The following is a 13,199-nucleotide window of genomic DNA, read 5'->3' on the forward strand; positions in this document are numbered from 1 at the left end:
AAGCTGCACACTTTTTAATATAATATGAAAAGCAAGAATAAAAGTTGCTGGATAAAACAAATTATTGAATTGAGTATGATCAATCAAATTACAGGTAATACATATATGTCACATTTTTACCACAGTAAAAGCTTTTATTTTTATTTTTTTCTGTTCTCTTTTTTACATGATGAATGTAAGTGAAAAGCAATATGAAAATTCATGTCTACATGCACATCATTTTGACAGAAAAAAAGACTATCCACTACAAAATTCACTTAGGAAATGCCTACTTTTCCCTCCTTCATTCTAGTTCCCCATATATCTGTGAATGTTTCTAATCTCTTTTTATGTTCGGGGAATGAAATAGGCTTTAAATTTGTATGTCATAAGTATGGAATGTATTCTCTGAAATTTAGTGGTGGGGAATCCTTCCAGTGTTACAGAGTAGCTTATACAGCAGCTGTGATCAAGATGTCTGTCAGGTTTTCTTTGCTGTGCTGTTTACCTGTTCTGAACACTTACTGTTTTAATATCTGAGCCAAAGCCCAATCAGAATAGTTAGATTTGTGTGTGTACTGTTTTGGTGAATGCTTAGGGGCTTGTGTTTTTTTTGTGGCAATTTTTCAAGATACTCTAAGACAAAATAGTGGAAAATTAGAAAAAGGTTTGCAAGAGTCCAGATGTAACTCTCAAGGTCAGTTCTGTCTACTTAGAGTAGGTTTGCAATTAATCAGCTACATAATTTTGACATGAACCATCTCTCTGGCTTTTAAGAGACTGATGAGCTACCTGAGGAATGTGTGTTCATTGTTAAAAGACCATGAAATCTGTCACAACCTAAATATTCAAACTGAATCAATCAATTTCTAAAATACATTATTTTTGCATTTTTCAATTAAAAAAATATATATTGGTCAGAAAACTCAACTTGTTACTTGTAAATTGGTGAAGATTTTAGACCATGACTGTCAGTCAGTAAAGTGGCTGTTGACATATTTAAGCCACTTATGTAACAATGTTAGCCCTTTCCTTAGGGCCATGGACAGGTCAATCTTTGAATTTGGAATGCGGTGAGCAGAAGTGATGGGATGGGAATTGGGGAAACAAGAATTGACACAGGCTTACCTTTATCAAGTCTTCAGAATCAGAAAAGAAGGTTAATTTTAACATAAGATTCATCTTGAAAGTTCCATTGAATATGGGTATACCTTTGGAGTCCAGGTGTTGTCACAAAGCTAAAGGAATTTGAAATATGTGGATCTATATGTCTGATTTTGTTCCCCATATACTTTTTTGCTTTTATAATTTTTTAGCTTTTTTTAACTGAGAATGTGCAGTGTTTTACTCTAATGTAATGAGCAAACAAAACTGTCAATGTAAAGGCTTCTTAAAGAAATCATTCCCTTTTTTCTGTGATTTGTCTTTTTTTTTTCTCTGCTAGACAATAGATGAAACCGTTACATACAGATCTCCATTTGCTCTAGCATTATAATACTGCAGCTGATGTTAGGATTTACGAGGAGGCATCTGGTGTGTAATTGTGAACTACCAGGTATAGAGTGTGTAAATATCAGCCAGCGTGTAAAATCTTGATATCCATCACATCCAGTTAAGCTGTTCCCTGAGAAGCACATTCCATCATCTTCCTCCACAGGCATCTTGTTGTGCTGACACTATCATATTAATAATGTCTTTGACCTTATGCCAACTGGCATTTCAGAAGCTGAGAGTTTTCATTTTATTTTTTCAAATGAGAAGGGCATGATCCCTACAGTATTTTTCTTGGCTATTTTGGGCAACTGAAATTCCATTACTCACATAAGCACTTATTTTGTTTTTCTGAATCACACCTATGCGGGATGCCTTAGCAACTGCAATAGTGTGGAGATAGACCAAAATTTTATCAATTTCCTATTTGAAACAAAATGAAATGTGCAAGTGACATTCTAACATTTTTTATATATAGCTTCTCTATAAGTTTCAGTTTTGCCTTGTAAATGTTTTATTTGTTGATGATTTTGTTATGATCAGGTTCACTTTGCACCTTGATTTAGGATGAAAACTAATTTAAAATAAGATGTTTTCCAGAGCACAAGAATTACATTTTTCAAAAACTTCCCAGATTGAGTTCTCTATGATCAGAGATATATTGTAGATATTATAGATAGAATCTATAAAGAGTTTCAATCAATTCAATTAAATTCAGAGGACTGATTTGACTTCATCTCAAATGCATCAGTAAGTCTCCTCTTGATTTTGTACCTCACAAACACAGATAAGAAAAGTCTTTAATATCCTTGGAAATAAAATACCCATTTTCTTAAGCATCACAGCATCGCTTGTAAAATGCAGTTTCATGTTTTATGCCAGGCCAGGCTCCGACACACTTCTACTTGAATTGAAGAAGATCCATGTGGGAACTTAGCTGACAATTTTTTTGCTATATATTGTCATCCTTTCTTTGCATTTTAGAGATACTATGCCCAGACATGGTTTCATTGATGGTAGTCCGGGGAATTTGCCATTACATAGTTGATCTGTGTGATATATCTGCCAATTCAGTTATTAAAAGTCACAATTTGTATTTTATGTAAGTAATTGCTGCAATCATATTTGGTTTCCTCAATTCACGTGTTAATAAAATAAAAAGTAAAAAAAAAAAATCACACATTATTTTCTTTCCAGATAGGAGAAATTATAAATCAGAGGAGTAAAATCCAGAGTCTCAGTCAGAATCCAGTAAGTGTAATTCCAGTAATCAAAGCAGTGCTATGTAAGCAAACTGCAGTTGTGAATAGATATATCATTGTTCATATTCACTTCTGTTGCCATTCTGCTGCCATTGTTGTGCAGCTGTGAAGTTTCACCTCAGAAAGACAGCTGCACAGCAGTGATAGGCAAAAATAGGAATAGTAGGAGCTTGTAGTTTGCTTAAAGCTGTGTATACCTTTCAGCATGATTCTTTAGATGCCAATTTAAATATCAGGATGATTATATAATCTTTTGCTGACAGAATTTCTAAGAAACTGCTATCTTCCTTTGTCCTCAGAGTCTTATCAGACACATCAAAGTTGACTCCATAAGGAGTGTTCAGTGAAGAAGCCTTTTTTTAAACTGTTGTGATTTTATGTTATTCTGAGGCAGTGGAAGAGGTTTGCACATGTTTGCAAATGTGTTAGGAGATTATAGTCTCTGCTAGAATGAAAATAAGTCTCTGTGTTGAACTGTCAAATGCTCTATTCACAAAGCCATTTAAAATGCCATTGTAGGATGGACTTGATCACAAGTCTTAGGGCTTCATCCTCATTTAATCCATAATGTGAGCAGGTATGGAATGGGTTTTAGGCATTAAAGAAGTATGTTACAAAAACAATTATGGTGCAAATTTCAATTTTGTTACCCTTTTCTTTCTAATCACAATGTGTTTATCCAAGCCTCTATTCTACAGTTAATGAAGAACCCGCTCTACAAAGTAAATACTGGGATTTTGATAGGCATTCAACCTGGGCCAAAAAGGGGTTTAGGGTTTTGTGATTTTGTTGTGTAATGAAATTACAATGGTATAGTTCATAAATGTATTCATACGAAGTCTGCTTTTAATTTCAGGAAAGCCTAACTCCAGCTTCATCAGCTTATCTTCGTGCCATAGCTGGATCTTTAATTCTTCTTTTGTTAGTCTCTAAAGAGTCTGTATAACTTTTAACAGGAATCTGGCTGAGCCAAAAAGGAAATCATCTCAATAATGCTGCACGCCAGTGCTTTGTGTACATCTCATTATCACAATATGCTAAGGCTGTTAGAAGCTAAGCATGATATTGAAAACACGAGAGGAAGTCCTTATGAAAATAAAACTATTCTTCACAGTAGAAGACTGGTAGTTCAAAAACATCCAGATGTCTCAGGGTTGATCAAAAATGTAAGAGCACTAAATGCTCAGTTACTTACAGGACTGCTCCTTATCTCAATGTCATATCAATTAATTGTAAATATTTTGTGAAGGGTCTGCTTAAGACTGCAGAGAAAGGTGGATTACTTTCACCACTGATAAAGCAAACAGTGCAGTCTTACTGTCAAAAGTAGTAAATGTGCCCATGCTTTCCTCATCCTCATTTTTTTAAAACCACTAACAATGTCAATCATTCTCAATGCCAAGATTACAGAGTAAAAGGACTGTTTATTCAAAAACCCTTCTGAAAATGGCATAGGAAATAGGAAGCCTTGCATTTATACTGGTAATTCCTCAACCTCCTAACAACACTCATCTGTTAAGGAGAGAGGAGTGTTGTAACATCTGGCTCAGTGTGGTGAGTTTTCATCTTCTGTTGGGAGGGCTGATGTCATGTAAGGAATAGAGCTGCAGCACACTAACTGCTGTAAATGAGAGGCAGTAGCAGTGCCTATCCTGGGAGTTGGGGCTCCTGAATCAGGTGAATGTTTGCCTGCAGTCCTCATGTGTTGATTCTGGCCCATTAACTGTCCTATTAATCTTCTAAAAGCTTTAAGGCATGAGTAGTTTGGAGAGTGAATATAGGTGAGAATTTCCAGGTGTCATTCACACAAAACAGCCATATTCCACACTCTTTTCAACAAACAGCTTTCCCAGTGTTTCAAAGCACAGAAGGAAATTCTTTCCATCACCTTCTATGCTGTCTGAAATTTCTGAGAGCACCAGGATCTTTAACATTTTGAAAGATGGCAGTGCAAACATAAAGGAACTGAAAGTCAGTTTGTAGGAATCAGAAGGATATTTTGAATATTTTGGAAAATTTTGACTTTATTTGACCCATATCCTAGAACTCTCAGATTTTGAGTGTCACCACAGTATGTATTGCTGCATGAGCCATCTCGATCAACGAACGTTTCAATTCTTTCTAGTATTCTGTTCTATTCTTTTGGGAAAGAACAGCATAGAAGAACAGAGAAATTTTAGTCAATTTGACATTTATGCCATGCTTGACACCTGACTTCACTTTAGTAACACCTGCCTAAAGAATAATTAGCAGGCCACTTTTAAAGAAAGAACTTCCATACACCACAGATGGCATTTTTCATACCAGACAGGCAATGATGTATGTTGGAAGGGAGCCAAACTGTCTGCAAAAACTGTGAGAAATTCAAGACAGACATCTGAGTGGAAGGAAAGATTTTGCCTTCCTTGACACCCCTACCCCCCTGCAACATCTGTTCAAACCTACCTCTCTATATAATTTTGTTTTTCTTATCTACTAATTCCACAAATTGCAGAAAAAAAGCAGCATAGCAAGTTTCTTTCATATTGGCTACAAAACCTATGATTTAATAACGTAATGTGATGGTTTGCCAGCTATACAGATCCTGCCTGTATTGTAAGATTCCTGTTAGAACAAAACTTTCATAACCCCATAGTAGGAGGTTCTCAACTCACATTTCTATAAAGTGGTCTTAATTTTCACTGCGTACTCAAAACTTTGTTGAAATCAGAATACAGTGTGTCATAACAGAGGCAGAAAGTCAACAGTCACTTTGGAAATTATTGGCTAATGTCTTAATCTTGGACTGTTCACTGATTTGTATGAACTTTTGTGCGTACTTTGGGCTAAATCCAAATCCTTGTGGAATCAATCGTAATCTTTCCGTGGCCATCTATAGGCTTTAGATGAGGTCCTTTGCTGCCTTAGAAGAATCTTTACTTTTTTCTTGAAAAATATTCTATATAAAAGGAATCCCAAGATCTCATCATATTGTCTTCAGATCCAAATGTCTTACACAAATATGCTAAAATTAGAGAAGTGACAGCTCTATGTTGTATTTAGTATTGCTTACAAAAGAGAGGGTTGTATATTTTATTTCCATAGTTCTAATGAATTGGTATACACATGAGAATTACAGAAGTATGTATACAAAATTATTTACAGTGTGTTGTAACTACAAATTTGAGGCCTTTTTTCTTCCTTGGTAGTTTTTACTTTTTTAAATGTATTTCATTAATTTTTTTCTAAGCATGCATTTCAAGATACATTTTTAATTTGGGCAAACGTCCACTTCAGTATTTTCTCAGCTGTGCATGTGACTTTCATGGCAAATAATGGGATCAGCATTCAGAGTAGGCATATTTCTAAAAACTCTGAAGTTCATAAGCAAACATAAATTATATTCAGCATCTATGTGTTCATGGGAACACAAAGGATGAGAATCTGTCCCTAAATAGTAAACCACTTATATAGTTATTTGTCATGTTCATTGCTTCATATGGTTTTGGAGCATACTTTTGTAGTACAAGTCTTATTCTATTATCAAATGGTTATAAAACAGGAAAGTTCCTGCAGAAATCAATTAATTTCATATTTACTTAAAGGATGAATGAATATCAAACTTGTTTGTCACTAATGTAAAATAATGTTTTGCAAGTTTTCTCTTAATGGATGCTAAATTTTCAAAATTTACAAAAAACATCTGAGAGTTAGCAGAAAAGTACTTAGTCCAAATTTTGTCTCTCTCTCTTGAGAGAGCAGTCATTCTGTGAACTCATGAAGTTATTTTCTTAGACATCAAAGCTGAATATTTAAATTCAAGTATATCATCTGAATAGATAATAACATAATACATAAAAATGGCTAAATTTTTTTGTTCACAAATTACAAGCAAATACAAAATCATTTATGGAAAGCAGAGGAATGTTGTTGTACACTTAATTACAGTCAAGTAGTCCTCTGAACAGCATTAGTATCATTTTTAATTATTATTTAGTGTCCTGGATCACATTCTTAAAACTTATTTAGAAAAAATTCTAAAAACTATGTTTTTCAATTCTTCTTTGAAGAACCACATATTTTTTCAGGGGAAGAAACCAGGATCATGAAGATTGGAAGAATTTGTCATAGAAGGCATTCAAGGAACGAATAATATAAGAAAAAGAACAGAACCAGATTGTCACAGCAGATTAACTTGTGAACCCAAACCTAATCAGAAAGGATTACTGGGCCCATGATACAAGGTGGCCAGTACAAATTTCTTGACTGCCCTATTTAAAAATTTTCCTCTCTTTTAAAATCTTTGGAGTTTGTCTACAGAAAAGCACTGCCAAAAAAAAAGGGAACTATGATTGTTTTCTACTTCAGTTACTATTTAAGAAACTGTTCACTTGTGTCTTCTTTGTTTCTGGATCCTAACCAAGTCTAGTGTCCAGGTAATAGTCTTCAACTGAATGAAAGTAAACTTTCACCAAACTCTAAGATAGGAGTCATATAGTTCAGATTGCAGAGAAGGGACTATGGCTAGCAGATCTGAATGAACGACTTGGACAGAAGTAATAAAGGTCTGAGAAACTACTAATACACTTGCAGTTTATACAGATGACTGTGATAACCTCTTTTTATGCCATATGGAGGTCCTGACTAACAGCCAGGGGCCTTAAATTACAATGAAATTGATTCCTACAGTGCAGCTTTCAGCTGTAAATGATGCCAGAAGACTATGGGCTTAAAATTAAAATGGAAAGAAGTATATAGAAGCAAATGAGTTCCAGTGAGTCATTATTAGCCTGAGGTAACAGTGCCCATCACCACTGAAGCCCTATGCCAGTTACTGCTGGTTATCTGCTACACTGCCTTTTTTAAATGAATATAGATATCAGATTGTGTACAGAATTTTCGCTTTCAATCCACACACATTACATAATGATATTAAATTACAGTACATAATTGGTTAAATGTTGCTCTCTAAAATTTCTTGAATCTTCTAGCCGATCTTAAATACCGCATGTACTCTATTAAATACAAGCTCACCCAAGAGATAACAACAGACTGAAGCCAGGAAATTCTAAACGAAGGCTCAAGCTAACATCTTGTCCCTAACTTACATAACTATGTTTCCTCATAGTTACAGACCACATGTCCTAATGGTGCTTCATTATTTGTACAAATAATATTATTGCAGCAGTTAGAGCCTTTATTTAAGAAACTACCTTGAAACCTTGCCTGTGGTGAAAAGATACAAGTATAAAGTCTCTTCTTGTGCTCCTTTTTTTGATGACCTCTGAATCTGAGAAAAGGTAAGCATTTAATTGAATTCCCAAACTACTTCCAGTGCATGGTTTAATAAATTTAGACATCTTTCAATGGTATTATTTTTACCATACCACTTGAACTGCTATTGTCAAAATAAATCTGAAAACAATATCTGAAGCCATAGTAAATAAAAACATACAACAGTCATAAAGAAAAAGAAACCTTGCAAATAATCTATAGCCTTGCACTTGAAAGAGCAGAAACAAGAATTCCTATCATTCATCATGTTGAAAATTAAACTGTTAAATATTATTGTCTTTTTGCAGTCCCATTATATTTTCTGTGTATATTTTCTGAGCACATGTATGCATCTGGCTCAGCAACACACCAACAACAGAACATCAAAGAGAGCTTGACTCTGGACAGATACAATATCAAAATTATGGTAACTCAAAAAATTATATCATTACTCATGAGAAGCAAGATTCATTGACAACAAGTCATGAAAAGTGATTAGCCACTATTTAATACCAGGAAATAATAAAGATAAATAAACAAGATTAAGTTTCTTCGCATTTCACTCTACCACAAAGTGCCTACACAACTTTGGGCAAATCAAAATCTTAGGACTTGATTTTGTCCATCTGTTAAATGGTACAGTCTTAGCTATACCATATGGCTTGACTGGTAGAAGTCTTAACAGTCTGCAGACAGATATAAACCAATGACGATAAAACAAAACCTCAAGTTATAGTTCAAAAGCCTTTGTCCATAGCTGTTTTCAGCAACAAAATTGTGCTAAAACTTTGATACAGAGCCATAATATGTTACCGCACGTGATTGATTCCTGGTGCTTTCATAAGACAGTTTTTTGGTAATTTGAGTATTTCAGAACAGGATGAGACATCATCTGCATTGATGAGTCCAGAGCAGACCTTGTAACCCACAAAGTGGTGTTAAAGTGTGGGGCATTCACTGCTGCTATGTGTGGCTTGAATATGAGCTAGCTGAAATCTGGAAGAAATATGTCTGTGTCTCTGCAGGGCTGTGCTTGCAAGGAAATTCCTTCAAGACCATGGTAGGAAGTTCACTGTGCAGAGACTTCATTGCTTCAACTACTGCAAGTGTGAGTTCCCTGCACCATATTGCACACACCAATGGTGTACCCACAAACAGTAGTTTAAAGCGATCAAAAGTCTTGAAGTAATCTGAGAAGTTAATACATAGATTTAGCACCTTACAGTCAATTTCAAAGTCTGAGCTGCTTTTAAAACATGGAAGATGTTCAATTTTGTTGACCATCTTTTTTTTCTGTAACGTAAAGTCACATCATTTGGTCCTTTGTTTGAAGGTTTGTTCAATTATCTAAACAAAAAATCTCCTAGCACTGCAAATCCATTTGCATATTTCTCTCTCTTCAATGTGTGCTTTAAGTCTCAGCAGATTCAGTTAAAACTAGGAAAATGGAAAAATACTATCTTACTCAAAAAAATCTTTCTGGTAATGAGATTATTATGGCTCACAAATTGCCATCATCACACATCCTGGCTGCTTCTCCACTACAAGTATCCCAGTCCAATCCTGGTGCTGCTAACAGAGTAATACACCTCTCAAAATGCCTTAGGCTAGAAACACATTTCTGGTGCATTTCAGGTAATGGGAATAAGCACTTCCATTTATTTTTTGAAATATCAGCTCAAGCTTGGTTGATCTCTTTTCAGATTCAGTCATAATTAATGACATCAAAAGACAATTCTGTAAACCTAAAAAGGCATTTTTGTCAGAGTAGTTAAAGGACAATAATCTTCTCTTCCCTCTTTACTAGCAAAACAAGTCACATCATATTTGACTAAATGTCTGTGGTTACAAAAGGTTATTTGAAAATTAAAGATATTTATTTTCAACTTTCCATTCTACTTGTTAATTTTGCAATGTAGTTATATTTCATTTAAGAGGGAAGAAAAACCAGCCAAAAATAAAAAGCTTTATTTTGAATCACTGTATTTTCTTGTTTTGATAATCTCTAACAACACCCAAAAAACCCTTTCCCATCCAGACATGAGGTTTAACAGATCAAGCATTCACAAGTAGTTGGGATACTTCTCTTCCTATTCCCATTCTCAGCACTTTTATATGATAAAGGCATTTGAAAATGAACTGAGAAAAAAATGCAAAGCCCCTTTACTGCTGGAATCGATTAATGCTCTGAAGTCTTTAAAGAAATTAATTGCTCACTTCTTGGATATTTTAAACTAAAATGGTCATGACAACAATTAATGTGCAAGAAAGATCAAACTTGCATTGGAAAAGATTTCTAAAATAGACACAACCTTCTTGATCACATTTAACCTTTACGATGCCCTGACTGCTCCACATAGCAAAGCTTCAGTGAATGCTCACAAGCATTTACTAGGATATGCATGGTTTTTGCTCCCTCTTTCTTTCACTCATCTTCTTCTATCACACTACCCAGTCCAATTAATATCTGAAATTTTTTTGGAAGATACATTGGTTTTTACTCTCCTGAACAGCATTATTGAACAAAGGCATGATAATGTAAGTATCTATCCCTTCTGGATATTTATTTCCATTCATCCATTTCAACAAGCTTCAACAAAATAACCCTTTACATTTGCTCTAAATATGGAAAAATGGTTGAACGGACCCTTGTTAGTTTTGGCTGAAGACATCATTAGCTGCCACTTAAATTTTTCCTGCTAAAAGAAAAAGTTTCCCAAGTGGATCAATGTAGAGGGTTTATCCAAGATTAAATCCTAAATTTGAAAACGGCTTTGTGTTGTCCCCTGACAAAGTTCCGGAAAACATAAAAAACCAGCACTGCTTAGGCAAAAATCACTTTTAGAATCCTAAGAAATCACTGTAGAAAGACCAGAATTATTTAAAAATGATTATTTATTAAACATATTTCTTTACAAAGAACAATCAATGTTTTGCATTAAATTTTGGGGTTTGGTATTTGCCCGTATGTACACAAAAGCTTATAACAGAAAATGTGTCTTGATTTTACACATAGGATAAAATATAGTTACCTTCATATTTTCATTTCTACCAACACAAGCAGTTGATAATAACTTTCAGTTTATCTGCTGTTTTTTTAAATTGAATGTGAAGCAACAACATTTCTGCAAAATGTCAGTATTTATCAATACACTCAATTATGACAAAGCAGAAATTGATAATCCTTTGGAAAGTTTCCACTGAGCATGAGTGGAACATGACGTTTTTGGCAGGTTACTGGACTATCCTTATGATCCTAAAAATCACTTTTTGCAGTTACAAGATAGGAAGAATTGAAGAGCTAGGTAAGTTTAATAATACCCTATTAGCAGCAGTTGATAGTAAATGCAACATAAGGCTTGTTTTGTCTGTCATACAAGGATGTGTCTGAGCAGACACTATTGTATCTGCATGTATTGTATGTCTTTGAATAAACAAAACAAAGATAAAGAGACAAAAAGCCATTTATTGTCATGAGTGACTATTGCCATCAGCTAATATGAATGCATTGCTAAAAATTAGTGAAGACAGGAAAATGCTGTAAGGTAAATATATACAGAGTTAAAATACATTTCTTATCCACTAGATAGTGATTTTGTGGCACTGTGGTTTTCAGAATATAACATCTGTTGAGAGCAATGTAATTTTCAGTGCAAGCTAAAGCAAAAATACCTGCCCGCTGTCATAAACACGACAAACAAATCTGGAATGTTCAAAGTAAGTTTGTCTTTCACTTCTCCACTTTTGAGGCACCTTTAAGACATGGCACTTACTGTAAACCATCTAAAATTCGAGAAAAGCAGACACAATAAGCCTGAATTTTCCATAACAACTTTGAAAATCACTGTCAGAGTCACTTGCATAAGTAAACGATGCCTGTGTAAGGCTTGCCAGCAAAGCATCTTTCCTGAGAATGAAGCTAGGACACTCTCTGTGTATCATAAGTGTGCGTGCTCAGAGCTGTGGTCGCTGTCATGGCTGTCATCATTCGCTAGTGAGTCCCCCGTGTGCTGGAGACCAGCTGCTCCGATGCCAGAGAGCTCGGAGGGGAGCAGCGTGCCCTTTTTCACATTCACCAGTTCTTTCTCCCGGGCCGCTGCTCCTTGCTGGCCCCCTTTTACCCGCTTCCACTTCATCCGTCTGTTCTGGAACCAAACTTTTACCTTCACAGAAGAAAGACAAAACAAGAAAATAAAGATGGGGTCTTTGAAGGTAGTAGTGAACTTCCTGTCTTTAGTGCAACACTTGGATATTTTTTTCTTTTTTATTTTTAATGTGCCTTCCTGTCTGTGTGGTAAAAAGCTTAGCAAGCCTACCTTGGAGATCAGGCAATCCACTTTTGAATAGGGTGCAAACACTGCAGATATGATGATAACAACGGCAAAGGAGGTAAAGGGGTTATACTGTAAGACAGCTGGGCTATCTGCAGACTGCTCTATAGGAAGATCTCAGAGCCATTTAGAAAACATTAAAAAGTTCACCTACTCTTGAAAAACATACTAATGACATTTCTCAGGGAGACAAAGGCAAAGAATTCCCATCAAGGGACTGTGCAAAAGAACGTGCATTTGGAGCAACAGAAAACCTTTCATAAGAGGGTAGTTACTTTTGAAAGCAATTTGTGCTGAAATATTGGCATTGTTTTGTGCTTTGTTTCTCTAAAGTACTGGTGAGCTTCAGGTTCAACAGTTTAGAAGCACTTTTTTGTTTTGGTTTGTTTTTTTTTAACTTGCTGGAGTATCTGCAAGAGCACTTCTTACCACTGAAACTTAAGACTTCCCTGTCTATTTAACAAATATAGTTAAATTATTCTAGTCAACTGATCCTTGATTCTGCAATGTTTAGTCATAGACTCTGGTCAAGTTTTTGAGAAAATTACCCCAAAGTCGGAGGGCATGGCATTAAAAATTTTGCATCAAAATTACCAAATAATTTTAGATAAGAATGCCAAAGAAATTCATAGCATGGAAGATTAAAAGTGTATTTGTATTTAAGTCACATTAAACCCCAAGATTTTACTCCAGCTGAAACTCATTTCCCCTCCTCCCCTTCTCTGTATGGAAATATATGAGGAAGAAGTAAACCTAAATTATTTGCATTGCAAACCACAAGGACTTCTTCTTCGCAATAGCCAAAAGAAAAATAAAGAAAAAAAGAAGATGTGCATAGCTTCTGTCAAATATATTGGACTGGATTAAAGACTGATTTCAGATC

General features: G+C 35.0%; 1 protein-coding gene across 1 annotated transcript in view; it reads right to left on the reverse strand.

Moving 5' to 3' along the window:
* Positions 1–10,884: 10,884 nt before the first annotated feature.
* MEOX2 (mesenchyme homeobox 2) overlaps positions 10,885–13,199 on the reverse strand; it is a 53,819-nt gene continuing 51,504 nt past the window's right edge. Inside the window, exon 3 of the mRNA XM_071559980.1 lies at positions 10,885–12,148. Coding sequence (XP_071416081.1) covers positions 11,924–12,148 — 225 coding nt within the window. The 3' untranslated portion in view covers positions 10,885–11,923. The remainder of the gene's footprint in view (positions 12,149–13,199) is intronic.

Source organism: Pithys albifrons, chromosome 7, assembly GCF_047495875.1.
Source record: "Pithys albifrons albifrons isolate INPA30051 chromosome 7, PitAlb_v1, whole genome shotgun sequence".
Taxonomy (NCBI): domain Eukaryota; kingdom Metazoa; phylum Chordata; class Aves; order Passeriformes; family Thamnophilidae; genus Pithys; species Pithys albifrons.